The 24112-nt window shown below is 43.0% G+C and overlaps 1 protein-coding gene and 1 non-coding gene across 2 annotated transcripts in view; both read right to left on the reverse strand.

Moving 5' to 3' along the window:
- Window positions 1–24112, reverse strand: part of NEK9 (NIMA related kinase 9) — a 43723-nt gene that overhangs the window by 15104 nt on the left and 4507 nt on the right. The window contains exons 3-14 of the mRNA XM_049770325.1: window positions 22106–22161; window positions 21507–21577; window positions 18583–18688; window positions 16706–16837; window positions 13928–14038; window positions 10531–10595; window positions 7375–7425; window positions 6729–6921; window positions 5377–5521; window positions 3459–3659; window positions 2853–2899; window positions 1147–1302 (exon numbers count right to left, since the gene is read on the reverse strand). Of these exons, the coding sequence (XP_049626282.1) occupies window positions 1147–1302; window positions 2853–2899; window positions 3459–3659; window positions 5377–5521; window positions 6729–6921; window positions 7375–7425; window positions 10531–10595; window positions 13928–14038; window positions 16706–16837; window positions 18583–18688; window positions 21507–21577; window positions 22106–22161 (1334 nt within the window). The remainder of the gene's footprint in view (window positions 1–1146; window positions 1303–2852; window positions 2900–3458; window positions 3660–5376; window positions 5522–6728; window positions 6922–7374; window positions 7426–10530; window positions 10596–13927; window positions 14039–16705; window positions 16838–18582; window positions 18689–21506; window positions 21578–22105; window positions 22162–24112) is intronic.
- Window positions 4191–4295, reverse strand: LOC126005786 (U6 spliceosomal RNA). Its single transcript, XR_007494820.1, has one exon. It is a non-coding gene; the product is annotated as a U6 spliceosomal RNA (small nuclear RNA).

Genomic DNA, 24112 nt, shown 5'->3' on the forward strand with positions numbered 1-24112 from the left:
CTTGGTTTCAGGACCTTCTCCTGGTTCTGCTCAGGATAAATCCCATTGGTGTTAAGGGGGCCTCAAATGGTTCTGGCAATCAAATCCAGGCCAGCTGCATGCAAGGCAAGCACCACTAACACCAGTAATTTCTCTTTGGCACCTAATTTCATTATTTGGAAAGAGATAAAACTCACTAAATCAACATATATAAAAGAAATACTATCAACGATAAATTTCAAAGAATCCTTGAAAAGAAATGGTAGCTACAGGCTGGAGTGATAGCATAGAGGTAAGGTGTTTGCCTTGCATGCAGAAGGACAGTAGTTCGAATCCCGGCATCCCATATGGTCCCCCAAACCTGCCAGGAGCGATTTCTGAGCGTAGAGCCAGGAGTAACCCTTGAGCGCTGCTGGGTGTGATCCAAAAACAAAAAACCAAAAAAAAAAAAAAAAAAAAAAAAAAAATAAAAGAAAAAAAAGAATGGCAGCTACATTTAGTAAGCCTTTGTGTAATCAATGATATTGGAAAAATAAATCTTTTTTTTTCTTTTTCTGATTTTTGGGTCACGTCTCCTCTCAGACGTAACAACTATGATGACTTCTGACATCCTAATTTTGCTATATATTTTTTAGTTTGGTTTTTTTTTTTTTTGGTTTTGGTTTGCTTTCGGGCCACACTGGTGACACTCAGGGGTCACTTTTGGCTCTGTGTTCAGAGGTTACTACTGGCTTCATGCTCAGGAATCACTCCCAGCAGGCTCAAAGGACAACATGAGATGCCAGAATCCGAGTCAGCCAGATGCAAGGCAAATGCCAAACCAGCTGTACTATCTGTTTACTTTTATTTTTTTGCCAAACTCAGAGATACTCAGTGGTTACTCACCGGGCTTTGCACTCAAGACTTACTTCTCAACTCCTGGATGGCGTGGAGGAACCAAATAGGTGACAGATCAAACCCAGGCCAGCCACAAGCAAGGCAAATGCCCTACTCACTGTACTACCACTTTGACCCCAATTCTGCCTTAAACTTTATGTAATTGGAATCATACAGTAATGTACTCTTTCTTTTGCAGCTGGCATTTTCAAATTTCATGGCCACTACTCAAAATTTCAAATACCAGAGAAGTACCAAAAGTTTGGTAAGGATATTGAAAGGGGCGCTTACTTCATGGTTGATGATTCCAGACATGCACTGGTTCAGTCCCAGCTTATTAAACTCATTGAGTCCACAGGCCAGCACTTTGCCTGACTGGGTAAGCAGAAATGTCCCATCACAGCCACACTGAACTGCAACAATAATTAAAGCCTTGGGAACATCCACCTGGAAAAAAAAAAAAAGAACAAAATAAAACAACATAACCCAAAAGTAATTGTAACAGGAAAAAGCCTCACTTTCTCTGCGCAGTGACATTCTGCACTGAAGATGACCACAGGAAAGTAAAGGTCATCTTTACTTTTGCTCTTCTGACATTTACTCAGCTTCTCAGAAGCCAATGTTCTAAGAAGGAACATGCTGTATCTTTCTAGCCTCTCCAGGTTCAATTTCTTTCTTTTTTTTTTTTTTTTTTGGTTTTTGGGTCACACTTGGCGGTGCTCAGGGGTTACTCCTGGCTGTCTGCTCAGAAATAGCTCCTGGCAGGCACGGGGGACCATATGGAACACCGGGATTCGAACCAGCCATCTTTGGTCCTGGATCGGCTGCTTGCAAGGCAAACGCTGCTGTGCTATCTCTCCGGGCCCTCCAGGTTCAATTTTTAAAATGTCAATAAACAGGGGCTGGAGAGATAATAAAACAGGTAAAACATATTTCCTGTATGTGCAGACCAAGTTCAATCTTCAGTATTCTATATTATAGTTCCCCAAGTCCTGCAGGCCATAGAGTGTGGCCCCAAAACTAACTAGATAAAGTTAATGATAAACTGCAATTGATCATAGCCAACCTTCCAGTAGGTGAGCCTATCTATGCCCTGTGGTGTGAGAAGAGATGCCCACTCTCCACAGCTAGTCTGCCAGCTAGTGCAGTACTGAGAGGAATTAGAAATGGTGCTTCATGCAACAAGAACTCTAAATACAACTAGTTCACCTGGAGCTCAACAGAAGGAAGGAAAACGATGTGTTCAGTTGAGAGTCTGTAACTTTTCTTTGTGCTCTTTTAGCTCTCAAATCTAAATAAGATGTGACTGAGTATTTATACCATTTGTACCATCTGAGTATTCGTTTTGTTTTGGGAACATGCCTGGCAGTGCTCTGGGAGGGGGCCTTCAGGGAACCATGAGGTGCTAAGGATCAAATCTGGGCCACTTGCTTACAAAAGCATGTGCTCCAGCCTGCCCATCATTTTATGTCTTAGATGACAAGCCCACAAAGTGCTGAATCAGGAATCTTTGGCTGTCAGTTTCCCAGAGAGTATTTCAGAAAGAAAAACCTTGAGAGGCCAGAGCGATAGGTAGAGCGTTTTTCCTTGCACATAGCTGGCCCAGGTTCTTTTTTTTTTTTTTTTTGTGGTTTTTGGGTCACACACGGCAGTGCTCAGGGGTTATTCCTGGCTCCATGCTCAGAAATTGCTCCTGGCAGGCACGGGGGACCATATGGGACGCTGGGATTCGAACCGATGACCTTCTGCATGAAAGGCAAACGCCTTACCTCCATGCTATCTCTCCAGCCCCTGGCCCAGGTTCAATTCTCTGGTATCCCATTTAGTCCCACTGAGCCTGCCAGTGTAATGTCCAAGCACTGCAGGGTGTGGGTCCCCTTCACACATCCAGAAAAGAAAAACTTTGAAATGAGGAGTCAGAAAGAATATACTACTGGAGAATGTATGTACGAGGTAGGTAGGCATTCGAAGAAAGAAGCTTCTGATTCTGATTTTACCTTTTGTGGTGTATAATAGTCCTCTTCTGAATCCAAACCCAGTCGTCCTAAGACACAGGAAAAGAGTATCATTAAGATGAGGGCCTCTCTTCCAGTGACAGATCTAAGAGTCTTTTTACTGAAGGACACTTCTTTCTTTCTTTTTTTTTTTTTTTTTTTTTTTGGTTTTTGGGTCACACCCGGCAGTGCTCAGGGATTACTCCTGGCTCTATGCTCAGAAATTGCTCCTGACAGGCTAAGGGGACCATATGGGATGCTGGGATTCGAACCACCGTCTTTCTGCATGCCAGAGGCAAATGCCCTGCCTCCATAATATCTCTCCGGCCTTTTTGTTTTTGGGCCACACCCAGCGGTGCTCAGGGGATACTCCTGGCTGTCTGCTCAGAAATAGCTCCTGGCAGGCACAGGGGACCATATGGGACACCGGGAACCAACCACCTTTGGTCCTGGATCGGCTGCTTTCAAAGCAAACGCAGCTGTGCTATCTCTCTGGGCCCCTGAAGGACACTTCTTAAGTAGACTACATGGGGAACTCAGATGCACACAGTCTATAGGCAACCAGCATGCATTCTGGGAATATGCGGACATAGACAAGGTCACACCTACCATATTCACCACAGCCCCAAGAATAGACTTCTTTGTTTCTTGTCAAAACCACCACATGATTATCTCCGCAGGAGACCTGCTCCACTGGATTGTTTAGGAAGAAGTTCAGTTGTATGGGTTCCAGCACTTCAGGACCAGCCACTTTGTCCACCCCCATGCAGCCATAGTAATCAGATCCAAAGGTATAAATCTGACCCTCATCTGCAAAAAAGGGGAAAAGTGATTTCTGTCCAATCAGAAGGCAGGCAGGGCTAGAATCAGGACTGACTGAGCTGATAAGATCACATGAAGTTGGCTTTTTATGGGGGGGGCCACACTGGGTGACGCTCAAGAGTTACTCCTGACTATGCGCTCAGAAATCGCTCCTGGCTTGGGGGACCATATGAAACCCCAGGGATCAAACCCAGGTTCGTCCTGGGTCAGCTTCGTACAAGGCTAACAACCTACGGCTGTGCCATCACTCCAGCCCCTAGCTTTTTTTTGTTTTGTTTTGTTTTTTTGAGTCACACCCGGCAGCGCTCAGGGGTTACTCCTGGCAGGTTCAGGGGACCATATGGGATGCTGGGATTCGAACCTCCTGCATGAAAGGCCTTACCTCCACGCTATCTCTTTGGCCCACCTTTTTTTTTTAATTGTAATAATGATTTTTATTTTGATCAAAGTGGATTACATATCTTTCACAGTAATCTTTTAGGTACATATTAACATTGAATCAGGGGATTCCCATCACCCAAAAATATGAAACGCTTCACGAATTTGTGTCATCCTTGTGCAGGTGCCATGCTAATCTTCTCTGTATCGTTCCAATTTTAGTATATTTGCTGTCGAAATAAGCAGTAGCCTTTCTTTTTTTAAAGATTTTTTTACAGTTACTTTATTTTTTTATAACTCCTAAAAAGTTTTACATAATTAGCTTGTATTTTTTAAAATAAATATCTTTGTTTAAGCACCATGATTAAAAGCATGTTTGTAGTTGGGTTTTAGTTAAATATAAATATATATATATATTAAAAAAAAGAACACACTCCCCCTTCACCAGTGCAATGTTCCCACCATCAATACCATATCCTCCATCTCCCTTCTCCCTCACCCCTTGCCTGTATTCAAGACAGGCATTCTATTTCTCTTACTATCCATTGCCATGGTAGCTGTCAGTGTAGTTATTTCTCTAACTGGACTCAACACTTTTTGTGCTAAGCTTCATATTGTGGGCCGAACCTGGCAACCCTCATCTCTAATGTGTCTGGTTATTATTACAATAATGTCTTTTATTTTTCTTAAAATCCTATAGATGGGCAAGATTATTCTGTGTTTATCTCTCTCCCTCTGACTTATTTCACTCAGCATAATAGTTTCCATGTCCATCCATGTATAAGAAAATTTCATGACTTCACTTTTTTTTCTGATGGCTGCATAGTATTCCATTGTGTATATGTACCACAGTCTCTTTAGCCATCTGTTGTCGGGCATCTGATCTGTTTCATGATTCTGGCTATTGTAAACAGCGCTGCAATGAATGCTTTTTTTTTTTTTTTGATTACACACAGTGATGCTAACGGATCAGGGATCACGACTGGCGATGCTCAGGGGACTATATGAAGTGCCGGGAACCAAAGCCAGGTTGATTGCATGCAAGGCAAGTGTCTTATGTGTTGTACTACTGCTTCAGCCCTAAATTTTAGCTCCTGACTCACAATTTAGTGTTACACAACATCCTGGCAGTTAATTATAACCTACAATGTATTTCTTCTCATAGCACCACTTTCCTATTATCAGCTATCCCTTCCATTCTCACCATCTAATACTACAATAATCTTGGTATCTTGTTATATTTGCTGTAAATTTCCTACTAAAAATGTATTACACTAAGCCCAATACCCCACACTGAATGCAGAGATTCTCTCTGTTGATGGCTTACCTGTCACACACACAGTAAAATCATCACCACAGGACACCTGACGAATAGCTTTGCCTTGCAACTTTTCCACATGCTTCGGTTGTCTGTAAGAAGCCTTGTCCCCATGGCCTAGCTGACCGTGGAGTTTGGTACCCCCCTGCATGTTCTGTCGAATAAAAAGATTTTGTGAGGTTTTGAATTTTCATACTAAAAGCTAATTTTCTACTTAACTACTGCCTGCTGGAAGCAGATGATCCTAAACAGTACTCAGGGGCCCTGGGGCCACACTTGGTGATTCTCAGTCAACTGGGCCAGACAGCTGGAATGTAAGAACCCAGGGATGTGGTGTGGGTCTATAAACTAAAGATTACCTTTGAGCCATCTCCAGGGCCCTCACAGTTATTATTTTTAAAAGTATGCAGTGCTACTTTACATAAACAAACAGAAGGATGTCCTCATTGCTACTGATACACCTCTGGATTGTTTCAGTGGCACCAGCAGTGATATTGCTCCCTTGTTGAAGACAAGAATGAGTAAAGGAAAAGCAGTCTGAAGAAAGCCTGAGAAGACATACAGAAGAAAGATAGAAGAATCTCGCAGTAGAGGGAAGAGTTTCAGGACAGAGGAAGTGGCCAAACATTGCAAGTGTTTCTGGGAGATCAAACAAGAAAATATCATCTGTTTCATTTCCACAATTTATAGGTCATTTTGTCAAGAGTAGTTTCAAGTGACTGGCAGGGAGCTGGAGAGATAGTACAGAAGGATGATTCCTGGCGCCACATTATGGCCCCCGAGTCCCAACAGGAATAATCTCTGAGAGCAGAATCGGGGTTAGGTCCTGAACACCAGTTAGGTGTGGTCCCCCACCTCCAAGAATAAAACAAAAAATAATCAATTTAGTGACAGGAACAAATACTGCACTATAGGAAAATGAAAAGCAAATGAGAATTCAAGAAAGAGCAAACACAGGCAGTTATGTTCAAGAAGATGAAAGGTAGACATGCTAGAGGTCTTGGAATTTTCCTCACATAATACAGTACTTCATTTGATTGGCTGCTCTTAATGTCAAGGCAGTAACAATGCAATCAAGTGACATTCTAAAATCACACAACTATACAAAGAGGAGAGTCTTGCCTCCTAGGGCTCTCTTCATTCTACTCCCATTCATTCATTTTTAAAAAACGTTTCTAGTCAACAACAGGCATTGGGAATACACCAGTAAACTAAGTAACAAAATCCTACTCTGAATAGCTTACATTCTAGCATTCCTTCTTGCTATATCTGGGGCACATTTCCAACTACCATAATCCAGGAGATGTAGGCCCTGTAAACAAGGCGGACAGCAAAGGTTCAAAGCACGTGGTCTCACTCACCACCCAGGTGTAGAGTTCTTTCTCCACTGTGACCACAGCAAAGTGGGTGTTCCCTGCGCACACCTGGCGGGCACTGCAGCCACTCTTGATGACATCCAACTTCTGCGGAGTGGATTTCCCACCACCCCAAACATAGACCTCACTAGTTCGGGATGTGACCACAGCGATGGGTGCTTCTGTTACAGTGCTTGACCTGCCAACAACCCCCAGAACAAAGGCACGTTTAACATGACAACTGTATTGAAGAAAAATGCTCAGCCTATTCCCCTGAGAACTGCCAATTTTGGTATGAGGAAATATGCTGAGTCGAGAGCTTACTCCAACCAACCCTCGATCATGAGAGGCTCTGCGACTTCTGCCTCAGGGCGGTATCTGAGTTCAATCAGACCCAATCCTGTCTGATCCCTGACACCGACACTTTTCAACACAGATCATGGTAATGATGTCCACTTTAGCATGGAGGCTGAAATTATAGCTATCTTTGGCTCCGAAATAACAATCTGACATTTAGAGATGCTGGCTTCTGAGTGGAAGCCAGAGACTATTATTGGGATTAAACAATATATAAATCCAAGAAAGAAAAACCTCCTGGTGGTCATTCCAGATAGTCATTTTCATGAGTCTCTTGAGCGTTTTTTTTTTTTACCTTGGTCTTTTGGTAGGTGCATTAAGTAGTGTGACTTTTTCCTCCATTTCTCTACCAAAAGAAAAGATACATGAGTAAAATATTAGGCTTCTATACTCCATTGCATCTCTTTCATACAATTTAACCCTCTTGTAAATTATGACTCCTACAATATTAAAATACTCCTAGGAAAAGACCTTATGTAAGGAGCATTGGGCCAGAGTGATAGTAGAGGATAGAACATTTGTCTTGCATGTGGCTGGCCAGGGTTTGACCCCTGGCATCCTATATGATCCCAAGCATAGTCAGGAGTAGACAATGAGTATAGCCAAGTGTGGAAAAAAACCCCAAAAAAGTAGACAAAAAAAGGGGAAGGTGGGCAATAATCTAGGGACACTTTTTTTTTTTTTTTCCAACCTTCAAGAATGGTTTTAGGCTGGAACAGAAACCATCAATGACCACTTTCCTGTTTTTGTGCCACACATGTGTCAGATGCTGGCATAGGTAGGGAGGTGCAGGGGGTTCCTTACCCACCCCCCCACCATCAGCATCTGGACACACAATGAATCACTTCTAGCAATACTTGGAAAACTATGCAGTGTGATGGATCAAAGATGGGGAACTGAATGTACCCCCCCAATACCCCCAAATCCCAAGAGTCATCTCTGATGAACCTGCTGTGGTCTCCATCTAGTCTGCCCACTGGTGCCTAAACACAACACCTTTATCTTTAAACCTCAGCTCATTACCTATTTCCCTAGACAGCATTTCTTTCTGACTCACCTATTTCTGTACCTGGCAATCTTTCTCCTCATCTTCCTAGTCATTCAGACTTAAAACTTTAGTTTTTCCTGCTTGATCTATCTCCTTTTCTTCAAAATTCAAATTCTACAGATTTTACTTGCACAGTGCCTTGAGGAGGGGGGGGGGGTTTAGGATGTTCTCAGCAAGTGAACATCAGTGTCAATCCACTTTCTGTGAGTGTGTGTGTGTGTGTGTGTTGTTATAGGCTTGACCCATAGCCCTTCACATGTGAGGCAGGTAATCTATTACTGAGTTCAGTCCTTGACACATCTTAGCTACTTTAATCTTTTTTTTTTTTTTTTGAGGAAGGAGGGCTCTCTAACCTGGGAGAATTACCATTCCTAACAGTCCTTAGTGTTTGGGGATTATGTGGCATTGGAGATAAAATCTGGGGTACCTCCATGCAAAACATGTGCTTCAGTTTTTAAACACCTCCTCTGGACCTCTTATATACTTTAATCTATTCTTTACTGATTGATACTAATGGCAATCCTGCCCAATCATGCCTCCTTAGGCAAATGGTATCACATAAATGGCTCTCAAAAAGTTCTGTTCTTCTATTATCTCTTGAATAAGGCAGAAATTTCATTTAGCATTCAAGATGCTCTGGGGCCTTTTTTTGGCCACACCCAGTAGTATTCAGGAGGTTATTCTGGCTCTCTACATTTAAGAATTACTCCTCGTGAATGCTCGGGGACCAAATGGGATACCAGGGATCAAACCCAGGTAAGGTATGTACAAGCCATGTGCCCGACTTGCAAGGTGATTACTATCTCTCTGGCCTATCTTTCTTTTTTTCTGTTTTTTTGGGGCCACACCCGTTTGACGCTCAGGGGTTACTCCTGGCTATGCACTCAGAAATCGCCCCTGGCTTGGGGGGACCATATGGGACACCGGGGGATCGAACCGTAGTCCGTCCTACGCTAGCGCTTGCAAGGCAGACACCTTACCTCTAGCGCCACCTTCCCGGCCCATCTTTCTATCTTTCTTTCCTATCCCTCCTTCCATGGCTTGCCCTAGAGCTTGCAATCTGCCTAAATCAACCATGGCTGAATTTCTGGGCTGGTGTTTAGGCAATGGTCGGTTTGAAAACTCCTACAATGTTGCGACTGAAAACCAAGTCTGCATACATTACTCCAACCATAAGGGACTGAACATTTCCTGTACTTATGTCTTATTTGAAAGCTGTCACGTTTCCATCCAACTACAACATTGTAACAGAGTACTACATGCCATTTGTAATGACAATAAAAACTGCAACTAAGATTAGGTGGAAATATTAATGATGGCCCTGATTTGGCCATTGGCACCACATATAGTCAGTCCCCTGAGCACCATCAGGTGTGAGAATCCTCCCTCCCAAAAGTGTAACAGGATAAAATGGACTAACAGTGGTCCTCAAACTATGGCCCGCGGGCCACATATTGTATTTGTATCTGTTTTGTTTCTTCATTGCAAAATAAGATATATGCAGTGTGCATAAGAATTCGTTCATAAGTTTTGTTTTTACTATAGTCAGACCCTCCAATGGTCTGAGGGACAGTGAACTGGCTCCCTGTTTAAAAAGTTTGAGGACCCCTGTCACTAGAATGTTAAGACAGAGAACAGCTCTTCCTTTAAGTTAGGATTGCAAGGCAAGAATAAAAGGCCTCCTCCCCACCAACAGACTAAATCTTAGCAAAGAACTCACAATAGGAAAGCAGCTGTCAGCTGTCAATCCAGCTTGACTTCAGCACCGAAGGGTGCCTGAGCATAAAAGCCCCTTCTCTTAATTACTACATGTTAAGCTTCAAGCTTCAACACCAGATTAAAAGCCCCAGAGAGAAGGGTAGGGAAACACATGACCTGGGAGTTTTGAGAGTGTACCTTAGGACAGAGGTTTCCAAACTTAACTGGCCTAGCGATTCCTTTGCAGGAGTTACTCAATGCTCTTATGGAAATCCAGCGTTTTTTGTTTGTTTTGGGGCCACATCTGGTGGTACTCAGGGCTTATTTATGGCTCTGTACTTAGGAATTACTATGGGATGCTGGAGAGGATCAAACCTGGATCAGCTACACACAAGGCAAGTGCCCTACCTGCTGTACTATCCACTCTGGCATGGAAATCTAGCTCTATAAAACAAAAAAATTGAAAGCACCTGCAGCTGCTTTTAGACTATATACAACTGCCCACTATTGTTTCGGCATTCCCTAGGGGGACTTCTCTCCCATTTTGGGAAGCAGTGTATTGAGGCAAAGGTCAGAAGCCACCCTCAAGTGAGGAAAGAAAAGATGTGGGTAGGAAACAGTTTGTACGGCCAAGTCAGGAAGCACCACCCTCTCTTGTGAGCTGTTGATTAGGGTTCAATAGTCAGCGCCTTTTTTGTACTTCACCTCCTTCGCTTCCTGAGAAGGGGGCGGTCCAGAAGTTCATCTGCAGTGGGTCTCTGTTCAGGATCCTAAAAAAGTACGAATGAAATCAGATCTCATTAAAAGGAAACAAGCAAAAAGGTGATCTAAAGAAGCATTTGACTTTTCCTTTAAAGGTTATAGGTTAGGAACAGAGTACAGTGGATAGAACATTGTTTGCCTTGCAAATGGCTGACCTGGATTTGATCCCTGAGCACAGATCCAGGAGTTTTGAGTACTGCCGGGTGTGTGTCCGGCTCTCCAAAAAAAGGTTACAGGTAAATTAGTCAAAGACCATCATAAAGTAGGGTGTTGTGCAAGTAGCTCACCCTCTTTCAATTTCCATTACCACATGTGATAAGGAGTAAGCTTTGAACAATGCAGACACCAGTACAGTCCCCCCCCCCCAAAAGGCCACCACAGAGGTCAGATAGTATAGTGGCAGTGCAGTTGCCTTATAAGAAGCCAACCCAGGTTTGATCCCCAGCACCCTATAAGGCCCCACAAACACTGCCCAGAAATAAGCCAAGCATAGCCGGGTGTGTCCAATAAACAAACAAACAACAACAAAAGACCACTGTAAATAAATCATCCTTTTGTTTATAAAATAAAGAAACACCTTTCAGGGAGGGTCCCAAGAAGTGTTCAGAGGACTCAGTGGCAAAATCTAAGTTTGAATATAGCTGGCCAAGCAAGTCAGGTGACTCAGTAAAAGGGTCTGAATATTGGGAGCTGTTGCATTCACTATTAATTATAAAGTCCTAGTAGTGCATGTATGGATGGTGAGGCCTTTCTTGACTCAGCAGGGCACCTGCAGCCCCTACAGCCTGGTGGGTCTGTACGTATCAGGGTAATGGTGAGGAAATGATCCACAGCAGTCAGATCAAGTTTCAGGAGTCATCCAACTTTATTACAAAGCTCTAACCACCATGTACATGTTCCTTTCATGGCTCTAAGCTACCCGCCTCTCTGAACCCAACCTGTATCTCTTCTCTACCTGTTGTATCTACCTTGCTGAGTCAGTCCTCATCCCTCCCAGGGCTCTCAAACTCTCTCCGTACAACATTTTGTGGCCCTGCCCTAGAGGAATCTTTTTGTTTTGTTTTGTTTTAGCTGTTTGGGTCACACCCCCAATGTTCAAGGCTTACTACTGACTTTGCACTCAAGGATCACTCCAACTTTGCCTCCTGCGGCCCCCAGGTAAATTGAGTTTGAGACCTCATCGGCTTAGGCCAATCTAATTACCAACCACAGACATCTCCCAGCTGTGGTAGGGTCTGACCATCCAGGTAAAGCATTTGGCTTTGGGGAGAGGTAACAGGGAGCTGCCTGAATCTTACAGTACTGGGGTGGCACTCAGGAGTCTCCATAGCTACATCTGAGATGCTGGAGGCAGCCACAAAGTGGTGCCAGGGTTTGCATATCCCAGCACATGCAAAGCACTTTCCTCTATGGTTATTTCTCCAGCTTTGATCCTAATTTCTTTTAATTTTTGTTTTTTGGACCATAATTGGCAGTGCTTCATTCAATCTGCTGTACTTCTCTAACCCCCAAAACAGTAAATTCTGGGGACCGGAGTGATAGCACAGCGGTAAGGCATTTGCCTTGCACATTGCCGACCAGGGACAGACCTGGGTTCAATCCCCGGCATCCCATATGGTCCCCCCCAAGCCTGCCAAGAGTGATTCCTGAGTGCAGAGCCAGAAATAACCCCTGAAAGCCATCGCAGGGTGTGGCTCAAAAACAAAAACAACAAATTTTTTTTTTTAGATTTTGGGCCATACCCAGTGATGCTCAGAGTTTGCCCTGGCTCTTCAATCAAGAACCACTCCCAGCAGTTCTGGGGGTATAAAGATCACTCCCTGCATATGGCCTACCTGAATTCAAACACCACCAGCTCATATGGTCTCCCACACACCACAAGGAATGATCTCTGAGCATAAGCTCTGAGCACCACTGGGTATGGCCCTCCCACCATCACATCCTTCCCAAAAAGATCACTCTTATCACACATACTTCAGAACTAGGTTTTGTTTTTCTCGTGTGCGTGCATGCGCGTGTGTCTATGTGTATTGTTTTGGGTCACAACTGGTGGTGCTATGGCTAACTTCTGGTGATACTGAAGGCCACATGTGGCAATGGGTCAAACTTGGGTCAGCCACATGCAAGGCAAGCATCTATCTAATGTACATCTCTTATGTGCTATATATTGAAACTTGACAGCCATGACCCTGACTATGTTAAAAAGGCACATTCTCTTTTTGTCTACTAGTTTATTTCTTTTGGAGCCATACCAAGAAGTGCTAAGGAGTATTCCTGGCTCAGTGCTAAGGAGCCACTTCCAGCAATGCTTGCAGAACCAAATGATTCTGGGGACCCAAATTAGGCCTCACAAATGCAAAACAGGCTCTTAGCCTATTGAGCTATCTCTTTTGATCAGAGGAGGTACATTCTCATTGTACAAGTGTAGACAAATATAAATCAGATTATAAACACAGAACATGAAATTTGACATAGGAAATTAGGGTTTTGGTATAAAGGCTGCCAAAGCAAGCATGAAATTAGGTCCAAGAATAGATGACTGGATAAAGAAACAATGGCACAGAGGCTGGAGTGATAGTACAGTGGGTAGGGCATTTGCCTTGCATGCAGCTAACCAGGGTTTGATCCCCAGTTAGCAATGTTGGGGCCGGAGAGATAGCACAGCATTAAGGCGTTTGCCTTAGACGCAGAAGGATGATGGTTTGAATCCCGGCATCCCATATGGTCCCCCGAGTTTGCCAGGAGTGATTTCTGAGCATAGAGCCAGGAGTAACCCCTGAACACTGCTGGGTGTGACCCAAAAACCAAAAAAAAAAAAAAAAAAAAAAAAGTTAGCAATGTTACTTTATATTTCTGGACTTTATCCATAGATTTGCTTTTGATTCAACTCAACTGATAAGTGCTGAGGGAGGAACCTTCATTTTTAGTGAAATTCTGACCTGGCAATTCTAATGCCAGTGACTCATGGATTATACTTTGAATAACACTAATCTAGAGCTGCACTGCAGGACAATTGTTAGATATTAAACTATACATTTTGCACATTAGCAGCTCTAAATTACCTCTGATTATAATTTTAGAGAGCCAACTTACAGAGATATCATAAAACATAGAGAACAGATAGCAAACCACTCTTATAAATCAATAAAGTAAAAATAGAGCAAAATACATAATTTGACTGATTTTCATGAACGGCTACTCCTTATATTCTTACTCAAATATATCCTACCCTGGGGAAGTGAAGGTCGACTTATTCAGAATTATCCATGTTATACTACTACAAACACTTCGGCTAGAAGGGGAAATATTAAACTAAAATCAATATTCAAGTCATACTTACCTGGTCGAGGCACACATGAACCATTTGGATCAGTTCCAAAGAGTATTGGCTAGAATCAACTTCCATGGCCCGAATTCCTTGTACAATCTTCACACACAGGTTAAGTGGATTCTATGAGAAAATGATAGCTGTTATTTTTTTTCCCTTCGGTTTTGGCTTTTGGGCCACACCTGGTGGCGCCCAGGGGTTACTCCTGGCTCTCTGCTCAGAAATCACTCCAGGCAGGCATGGGGGGGACCATATTAGATACCAGGATTCGAACCACCATTGGTCCTGGAAGATGTGGCAACACTTCTGGTGCATTAGATCTGACTTTTGGGGGGGGGAGGGGTTTGGGTTATACCCAAACCTGAGTGGCAGCACTCAGGGATTACTTATGGCTCTGCGCTCAGAAATTACTCCTGGCAGGCTCAGGGGACCATATGGGATGCCAGGAATCGAACCGAGGTCTGTCTGGGGTTGGCTGCATGCAAGGCAAATGCCCTACTGATGTGCTATCTCTCTGGCCCCTATTTTTATAACTACTATTATGCATCACAACATGAAATAGTTAGGGGGTTGGGAGCTTAGTGGTAAAGTGCCTGCCTTGCATATATCAAGTTCTAGAAAGGATGGAGGGATAGAATGAGAAAAGCAAGAAAGGGAGGAAGGAAAGGAGGGAGGAAGAAAAAAAAGAATAGTACCACCACTGCCTTTTCTGAGCAAACTCAATGTACTAGTAACACATATACATAGAATCTTCCTTATAAACAGTATGTAAGGAGAATATTATTATAACTCAAAGAGGAGACAGTGGGGCCGAAGCGATAGCACAGCGTTAGGGCATTTGCTTTGTATGGACATGGCTGACCCAGGAGGGACTAGGTTCGATCCTCCGGTGTCCCATATGGTCCCCCAAGCCAGGAGTGATTTCTGAGTGCATAGCCAGGAGTAACCCAAGTGTCACCAGGTGTGGCCAAAAAAACAAAACAACAAACAAATAAAAAACCAGAGAGGAGATAGTTATTTGTCTGAGATTACCATGTTGGGTACCAGTGAACAAATCCGGGTCAGCTGCAGGCAAAGCAAAAGCTCTACTCATTATACTATGGCTCCAGCCCCAAGAGTCCACTTTTAATGATTACCTATAAAATAAAAAATTTGAGAAGCACTGCCTTACGGTGGGTATTACTTAAGGCCATGGAGGGAAAGAGGGACTTGAGGGGGGCCATGAACAACAGGGCTTGAGAGAAAACATAGGCGTTAAGCAGCTTGGGGTTAAGGATCCTCAGTTTGATCCTTGGCACCACATACAGTTCCCCAAGCACTGCCAGGAATGATTCCTGAGCAGAGAGTCAGGAATAAACTCTAAGTATCACTGGGTATGGTCCCAGAAGTCAAAATAGTAATAATAATATAAATTAAACATATTTAAAAATAAGAGTGACAGGGACTGGAGAGATAGCATGGAGGTAAGGCATTTGCCTTGCATGCAGAAGAACGGTGGTTCGAATCCTGGCATCCCATATGGTCCCCACCTGCCTGCCAGGGACGATTTCTGAGCATAGAGCCAGGAGTAACTCCTGAGCACTGCCAGGTGTGACCCCCCCCCCAAAAAAGAACCCAACAACAAAAAATAAGAGTGACAATATTAAGAATCAGAGTACAGGGGCTAGAAAGATAGCATGGAGGGAGGGCATTTGCCTTGCATGCAGAAGGATGGTGGTTCGAATTCTGGCATCCCATATGGTCCCCTGAGCCTGCTGGTAGCGATTTCTGAGCTGAGAGCCAGGAGTAACTCCTGAGCGCTGCCGGGTGTGACCCAAAAACTAAACCCCCCCCAAAAAGGAGTAAGAGTATAAGGCCAGAGATAGTTCAAAGTGTTTGAGAACAGGTTTTCATGAGGCCTGCATTTGATCCTTAGTACTGCACAGTCCTCCTAAACCAGGGGTAGGAACAACCTGTGAACAAAGTCAAAAATAGCTCCCAACTATTGCTAGCTGTATGTGGCTCAATCCCCTACCTTCAAAAAAAGGGGTAATTTTTCAAAAGAGATCAAACCATTTAAATGGATAATATATAAGATGCCTTATCATTGAGAAAAATAATGGAATAGAAGTTACATTACAGAAGCAAAAATAAATGAGACTGGAGAAATAGCACATGGGTAGGCACTTGTATTGCACATAGCTGACCCAGATCTGATCCCTAGCATTCTAAATAGTTTCCCAAGCCTGCTAGGAGTGATTTCTGAGCACAGAGTCAAGAGTATCTCAAGGGCAGCTGGGTTTGGTACCAAGATTTTTTTTGTCAAAACAAAATAAATAAAATGGCCTTTCCAAATTGATGCATCTCAGTCAATCCTATAATCCATTTTTTAAAAAATTATAGTTAACAAATACAAGTACATTTTTATTTATTTATTTATTGATTGATTGATTGGTTTTTGGGCCACACCTGTCAGTGCTCAGAAATCACTCCTGGCAGGCTCGGGGGACCATGTGGGATGCCTGGTATCAAACCCAGGTCTGTCCTAGGTCAGCCATGTGCAAGACAAATGCCCTACCACTGTGCTATCATTCTGGCCCCCTCAAACTATTTATTATAATTATTCCAATGAAGAATTAAAAATGAAGATGGATCTGATCTACAGTATGTAATAAAGCCCTACTAAGTGTAGCATTAAATGACTGAACGGTATTACCTATATTTTATTGTTCAGGAAATCAGAAAGTCAAGGAAAAATGGATTGATTCTCTCAAGGTATACCATTTGCAAGGAGATAAAGTATCAACTTACGGTAGCATCAAATGTCCTCTTTAAAGTAAGCAGTTCGAAAATGACACAGCCTACTGCCCAGATATCAGACTTGAAACTATATTTTACTCCTTGGCAGAGCTCTGGAGACATGTAATATGGAGTTCCCACAAGCTGAACAACAAAGAAAACAAAGAATAATCTCTATTCTGAAACAAAGAATAATTACTAAATTAACAGCTTAACAACAAAGTTAAAATTTTCAGGAACTAGTTACAGCCATCATAAAAATTTACCAGCATATCCCAAAGGATGGGCATCTTATTAGATGATACCAGTATGAAGAAAAGTAATTTATATAAAACTTCTTGGCAAAAAATCTAGAGGACAATCTCTCTGGTAATTAGAGCTGCATAAGGCCTCTGTGGCTACTAAGCTGCAGAAGAAAATGATGGCCTCAGAATCTTCCAGGTAATCTGGTCTGGGCTGAAACTATTCAGAAAAGGTGGGACAGATTCTATGTTCTGCAAGAAGGCACAGAAGCCCAGAGTCACAATCAACACCTACCATTCACCCAGACAAAAACAGAACAGCAAATAATATAAGCAGTTGAACCTTCTCACATGGGAACAGACTATGGGCCAACAAATCTGGGGTCTTCTCCGAAAGGGGGTAAGCTGAGATCCCCTTCAAGCACCAGAGAACCTAGCAGCCTCCGCTCACACCAGCTAGGCAGAAAAATTAACTGTCTCCCCAATGAAGTTTTTAAAAAAAAATAATGGCCATCAACACTTCACAGTTAGTCTGATACAGGCTGAAAACTCTGGGGCTTTCTCAGAATAAGTGGGGGCAGATTCCTCTTTCTGCCTGAAAGCACAACAACTCACAGCTAACCCCAACACTAACAGACAGAAAAGGTACACAATTTAACTGTACTGAACTACCAAGCCAGCAAATTTGTTCAATATCTATCGCTCTTGGACCGTGTGGCTGCACGACACCTAGCCGTGTCAATCTAGCAGGATCACAACAATTCTGATGGAAAGTTGCAGAGAAAACTATCAAGCTCAGTGAGCTTAAACATTAACAGAGGAGGCTCAACTAAGCACCAACCTCAGCCCAGTAAATCTTTATGACTTTTTTTTTTGTTTGTTTGTTTGTTTGTTTTTTTGTTTTTGGGCCACACCCGTTTGACGCTCAAGGGTTATTCCTGGCTATGTGCTCAGAAATCGCCCCTGGCTTGGGGGGACCATATGGGACGCCGGGGGATCAAACCGCGGTCCTTCCTTGGCTAGCGCTTGCAAGGCAGACACCTTACCTCCAGCGCCACCTACCCGGCCCCAAATCTTTATGACTTTAGTAACACCACTGAGAGAACAATTACTACAAACTGGTCCTTATTGATATCAATTTTGATCATTCTATGTGCTTTCGTGAGAAGGAAGCCCAGGAGCTCAGACTGTGTATAAGACTGAGGACAGAAAGGTCTCTGGGCAGCATCCTTATTTATAACAGAGGACCTCCTTTTTCTGGCCCCAAACACAGGAATATCGTTTAGGAACACAAAAATGAGAAATCAAACATTCTAAGCTAAATATTAAATCCGAGAGAAAATGACATCTACTAAAGATCCTAGGGAGAAAAACCGGTGAAGACTGTGTGGCCGTTAGCAAAGTTTCAAGTAGCATTAGAAAGGGCTATGAGGTCTGAGCCATAATGTGGACGTTGACTCTTAAAAGAACCCCTGAACATGTGAAGTGCAGGTTAGTGACATACAGGAAACAGACTCCTTTATAAGTACGAAGAACTTGTAAGAACTTGAAAAATATATAAAGTATGTAAGATTTAGGGGTAAATAGTGATAATTCCTGTGCTAGGAAGGAAAAGAAAAATTAGACAAGAAAAAGGGAGACACATACCGTCTCAGCCATGGAATACTCAGAATTCAACTTCTTAGCTAGACCATAATCTCCAAGTTTTATCAGGTTTGCCTTGGTCAGAAAAATATTTAATGTCTTTATATCTCTAGGAAGAATAAAAGGCAGCGTATTAAATTCAGGTAAATCAACTATTTTATCCCATCACACAACTAACCAGGATTAAGAGAGAACAGAAAGAGTGTCACTACGGTGCAGACTGTTATGGGGTCCAATACGATGGTCATGACTTAAAAGTGATTTACACACATTCAAAAACGTTACAACAACACCCACTTACATACATTGCATCACTAAAAAGGACCTTGGGGAGTGGAAGGAGAAAATTTACTCCATCTTCTGGGGCTTCAATACATAGAATGTTTCCCACAGCACTAAAAACTAGGAAAAGTTGAGAGGGTGAGACAAAACGATATTGATGGTTCTAAAAACCATAGTTCCTTAAAGGTGCACAGCCAATTTAATTACCACTTACATCCTGAGTAATATCAAGGGCCATTTTAACACTTGGTTGCTCTCAAAAATTTCAAAGTTATGGTGCCGGAACGATGGTGCAAGCTGTAAGGTGTCTGTCTGCCTTGCGTGCATGACAGCCTAGGATGGACTGCAGTTCAATTCCCCAGTGTCCCATATGGTCCCCCGAGCCAGGAGCGATTTCTGAGTGCATAGCCAGAAGTAACCCCTGAGCGTCACCGGGTGTGACCGAAAAAAAAAAAAATCAAAGTTATGAATGAAGGCAAGAGAATACACATCCCAGAAAGAACACAATTGTGTTGTGCAGATTTTTGGGAAAAACAAAAACAAAAACAAAAACCTGCATCTCTAAACAAGAGAAAATTGTGCCTGGTGTGTGTCTGGCTTCTTTTACTGAAAGATTTGAAAATCAGACTATTCTAACTCTAAAAAGAAAATAATATGTGGGCTGGAGTGATAGCACAGTGGAGAGGTGTGTGCCTTGCACATGGCCAACATAGGACAGACAGTGGTTTGAATCCCAGCATCCCAAATAGTCCCCCGAGCCTGCCAGGAGTGACTTCTGAGCGCAGAGTCAAGAGTAACTCCTGAGCATAGCCAGATGTGACCTAAAAACCAAAAAAAAAAAAAAAGAAAAGAAAAGAACAACAGTGGCATTCAAAGGCTATTAAGAAATATGTTAAATCAGAGAGATAGCACAGTGGCATTTTCCGGTGTGGCCCAAAAACCAAAACCAAAACCAAAACCAAAAACAAAAAAAAAGAAGTATGTTAAACCTTAAATCACAAAGTAACAAAAAATACTGGTATAGTACCATTAATCTTTAGCTAATGTCAAGAATTCATTTAAGAAAGGCTTAACAATATGACAATGTACGCTCAGGGCTGGTGCAAACGCCCAATTTTTGGAGAGCTTTATCACTCAATAAAGAATAAAGAAAGCTTTCCTGAGTGGTAAAGCTCGGCAAAAAAAAAAACAAAAAACAAAAAACAAACAAAACAACAACAACAATATGACAATGTAAAAACCTTTAAAAATTTTGTTTTAAATTCTTTGGGAGTCACACCTGGCAGCCAGAGCTCAGGAAACATCATAGTTTGCGAGGGATGGAAATGGGGACTCGCCCGGAGAGATAGCACAGCTATCTCAAGAGATAACCTTGCAAGCAGCCGATCCAGGACCAAAGGTGGTTGGTTCGAATCCCCACGTCCCATATGGTCCCTGTGCCTGCCAGGAGCTATTTCTGAGCAGACAGCCAGGAGTAACCCCTGAGCACCACCCGGGTGTGGCCCAAAAACCAAAAACCAAAAAAAAAAAAAAAAAGAAAAGAAAAGAAAAGAAATGCGGACTCATCCATGAAAATCAAGCACTTGTATCAGTTGAGCTATTTCCCCAGCTTAGAAAGAGCCTAATGATTTTCTCCTGAAGCTAAAAATAAGTACAAAGTTGACCTCCCCTTCCTTACCTCAGGGATCTCATAAAATTATGCAATTAATTTTAAAAAAAAAGAGGTCACTTTCCTTGCACTCAGCTAAACCAAGTTGGATCCCGTACCTCCCATAAGGTTCCCACTGCGCCATCAGAAGTTAATTCCTGAGTGCAGAGTAAGGAGTAGGTCCTGAACATGCCAGATATACCCACTAACCACCCCTGGGGGGGAGGGGGAACCCAAAGCAATAAAAAGATTTTTAAGACTTAATTTTCAAATTAAAATAACCAATCATTGCTCCTCAGAGAAAACACATACTGTAAATCCCACCATTATAGTACTACTACTTCCTGTAGCAACCCAGTCTTTACTGATGGGTCAAAGAGCTGGACTCTAAAATCTCTTAAAGAAACAACTATCAGGGGCCAGAGAGATAGCATGGAGTTAGAGGGTTTGCCTTGCATTCAGAAAGATGGTGGTTTGAACCCCAGCATCCCAAATGGTCCCCGAGCGTGCCAGGAGCGATTTCTGAGTGTAAAGCCAGGAGTAACACTTGAGAGCTGCTGGGTGTGACCCAAAAACGGAAACCCCCTAAAAAAGAAACAACTATCAGGGTCGGAGTGGTAGCACAGTGGATGGGCTTTTGCCTTGCATGTGGCTGACCCAGAAAGGACCCAGGTTTAATCTTGGGCATTCCATATGGTCCCCTGAGCTTGCCAGGAGTGATTTCTGAGTGCAGAACCAGGAGTAATTCCAAACCAAACCAAAAACCAAACCAAAACAAAAGAAACAACTAATCAGTACTTACTGAGATTTTTTCTAGACTAAAAAAAATAATTTTAATGTCCCAGAGGGAAGATAATACCCCTCATTATTCTTTATTTTCCAAATTATCCCAATGAAAAAAGCTTTGACTGTTTATCAAACTAATAGCACTAATGAAAAGTATCCAAGGTGGGGGCTGGCTTCCTGGGGAGGAGTCTAGCCTACATTCACTTATTACCTATGAAGAATTCCAGCTTTATGGATACAGCTCACTGCTGAAACAATCTGAAACAGATACCACACCACCATCTGCAAAGACAAAGTAAATGATATTTGGATTGGAAACAAAATAATTCCATTTGAATAAACAAAGACACACAGACATGAACAAAGAGAACAAAGGAAGCTGAGACCAGAGGTTATGATTTACATGACTTGACATCTCTTGGACGTTGAGTAGGCAAAGAAAGGTGGAAGGGGTGAAATAAATAAGATAGTTTCAATGTCAATATACAATACAATATGGTGAAGCAGACTTGTGGAACAAACTCCAGGAGGATACAAAGGTATAGAAAACTGGGCATACCAATATGCAGTTATAGAACCAGGAAAGAAAGCCCATAGAGAATCATGATGTGGAGGTAAACCGTTTAGGAAGCAGCTATAGACAGCTTCCTGGCTAGAGGTTTCCTTTCTCATGAATATCAACCCGAGCCTGGAAGGAGTCTGAACAAAAGGAAAAAAAGACTCTTCATTATTGGAAGAGTAAATACAGAACTAGAATGCAAGAATCACAACATTACACTTCTAGTTTCTTTGCACAGAAATCAGAATTACCTCTTCCTCGAATAACTTGTCTTTCTGACGAAGGATTTTGTCATATAGGTTTCCTCCTACAATTAAACATACAAGTTTGAATTGAGATAAGTTTAGCTTATATACATAAGAATACAAGTAAATCAGGGATTCTGCTTTCTCTCCAAATAAAATAATTTCTTCTCTTTTCAAAAGACTCTTTAATGGACCTCCAAGAAACAGGAGATAATACACGGGTTACAGTGCATGGCTGGCATGCTCAAGACCCGGGTTCAATTTCTGGTTCTCACTCTCCAGCACTTGTACTGAACTGCCAGCCTGGCTGGTCAAGAATACTGGCGAGGCCCCTATATTGCCTAAGCACCACATGGGAGGCTACTAAACAAAGTAACACTTTCCCATCTCTCAAAGATTCTCTGAAACTATTTATTTATTTATTTATTTATTTATTTATTTATTTTTGGTTTTTGGGCCACACCCGGCGTTGCTCAGGGGTTACTCCTGGCTGTCTGCTCAGAAATAGCTCCTGGTAGGCACGGGGGAACCATATGGGACACCGGGATTCGAACCAACCACCTTTGGTCCTGGATCGGCTGCTTGCAAGGCAACGCCGCTGTGCTATCTCTCCGGGCCTCTGAAACTATTTTTTAAAGTTTTCCTAACAAGAGATGCAAAACAAAAATGAGAAGTTTCCTATTTTGGGGGGGGGGGGGGCGAAGAGATAGCACAATGGTAGAGCGTTTGCTATGCACACAGCCGAACTAGGATGGATGGTGGTTTGAATCCCAGCATCCCATATGGTCGCCCCCTGAGCCTGCCAGGGGCGATTTCTGAGCACAGAGCCAGGAGTAACCCGAGTGTCATGGGCTTCACCCAAAAAACAAAAAAACAACAAAAAGTTTTCTATTTTTATAAAAGCTAAGTTGGGGCCAGAGCTATAGCACAGTGATAGGGCGTTTGTCTTGCATGCAGCTGACCCAAGGATGGACCTCAGTTCGATCCCTGGCATCACAGATGGTCCCCCCCTGCCTGCCAGGAGCAATTTCTGAGTGCATAGCCAGGAGTAACTCCTTTTTTAAAAATTATCTTTATTTAAACACTGTGATTATAGATATGATTGTAGTTGTATGATAACAGTCATGTAAAGAACACCCCCTTCACCAGTGCAAGTTTCCCACCACCAATTTCCCAGATCTCCCTCCTCCCACCCCCAACCACACCTGTACTCAAGACAGGCTTTCTATTTCCCTCATTCATTCACATTTTTATGATAGTTTTCAGTGTAGTTATTTCTCTAACTGCACTCATCACTCTATGTGGTGAGCTTCATATCATGAGCTGCACCTACATGGGAAGATGGGGGGGAAAAAGGGCTGGGACTGAGGCAGTAAAAGATTAGAAATGAGTTTTGTAGGGCAGTATCAAGGTCACAATATAAGATGGACATTATACATATATAAACTATATGCTTACAATACTATCAATAGGAGACCAAGGAGAAAAAATTTCCAGTGACTGTCCCAACACAAACTAGTGCTAGAACGTCCTGCCCTCCTCCCAAAGCGCATTCCCATTACTGTAGGGAGAGGTAGGGGAAAAGCCTGATGACTCCTAGAGCCCACCTGGACCAGCGCCCAGGGAAGGACTGGAGTCCAGGGGAAAGAGAGAGGGACGGATGGGGGCCTGCCAAGCATCCCAGCACTCCCCAGGCTAGGGAGAAGGCCTCTGGCATGGAGACTCCCCAAACCCCATACCTGGGAAGAGCTGGCCTCCAGAATCAAATGGGAAACCGGGAGCCAGATATCTGGCCACCCTCCTCCACATGCACCTCCCCCCGGAGTACAGAGGGAGGGGGAAAGCCTGAGGACCCCCAAGAATCCACCTGAACCCACTTCTGGCCATCTGAGCTGGCACCCAGGGAAGGCTTGGAGTCAGGGGTAAAAGACAAGGACGGCTGGGGGCCTCCCCAAACCCCACACCTGGCAAGAGCTGGTCTGCCAGGAGTAACTCCGAAGCATTACTGGGTGA

The sequence above is a fragment of the Suncus etruscus genome, chromosome 3, assembly GCF_024139225.1.
Source record: "Suncus etruscus isolate mSunEtr1 chromosome 3, mSunEtr1.pri.cur, whole genome shotgun sequence".
Classification (NCBI taxonomy): Eukaryota; Metazoa; Chordata; class Mammalia; order Eulipotyphla; family Soricidae; genus Suncus; species Suncus etruscus.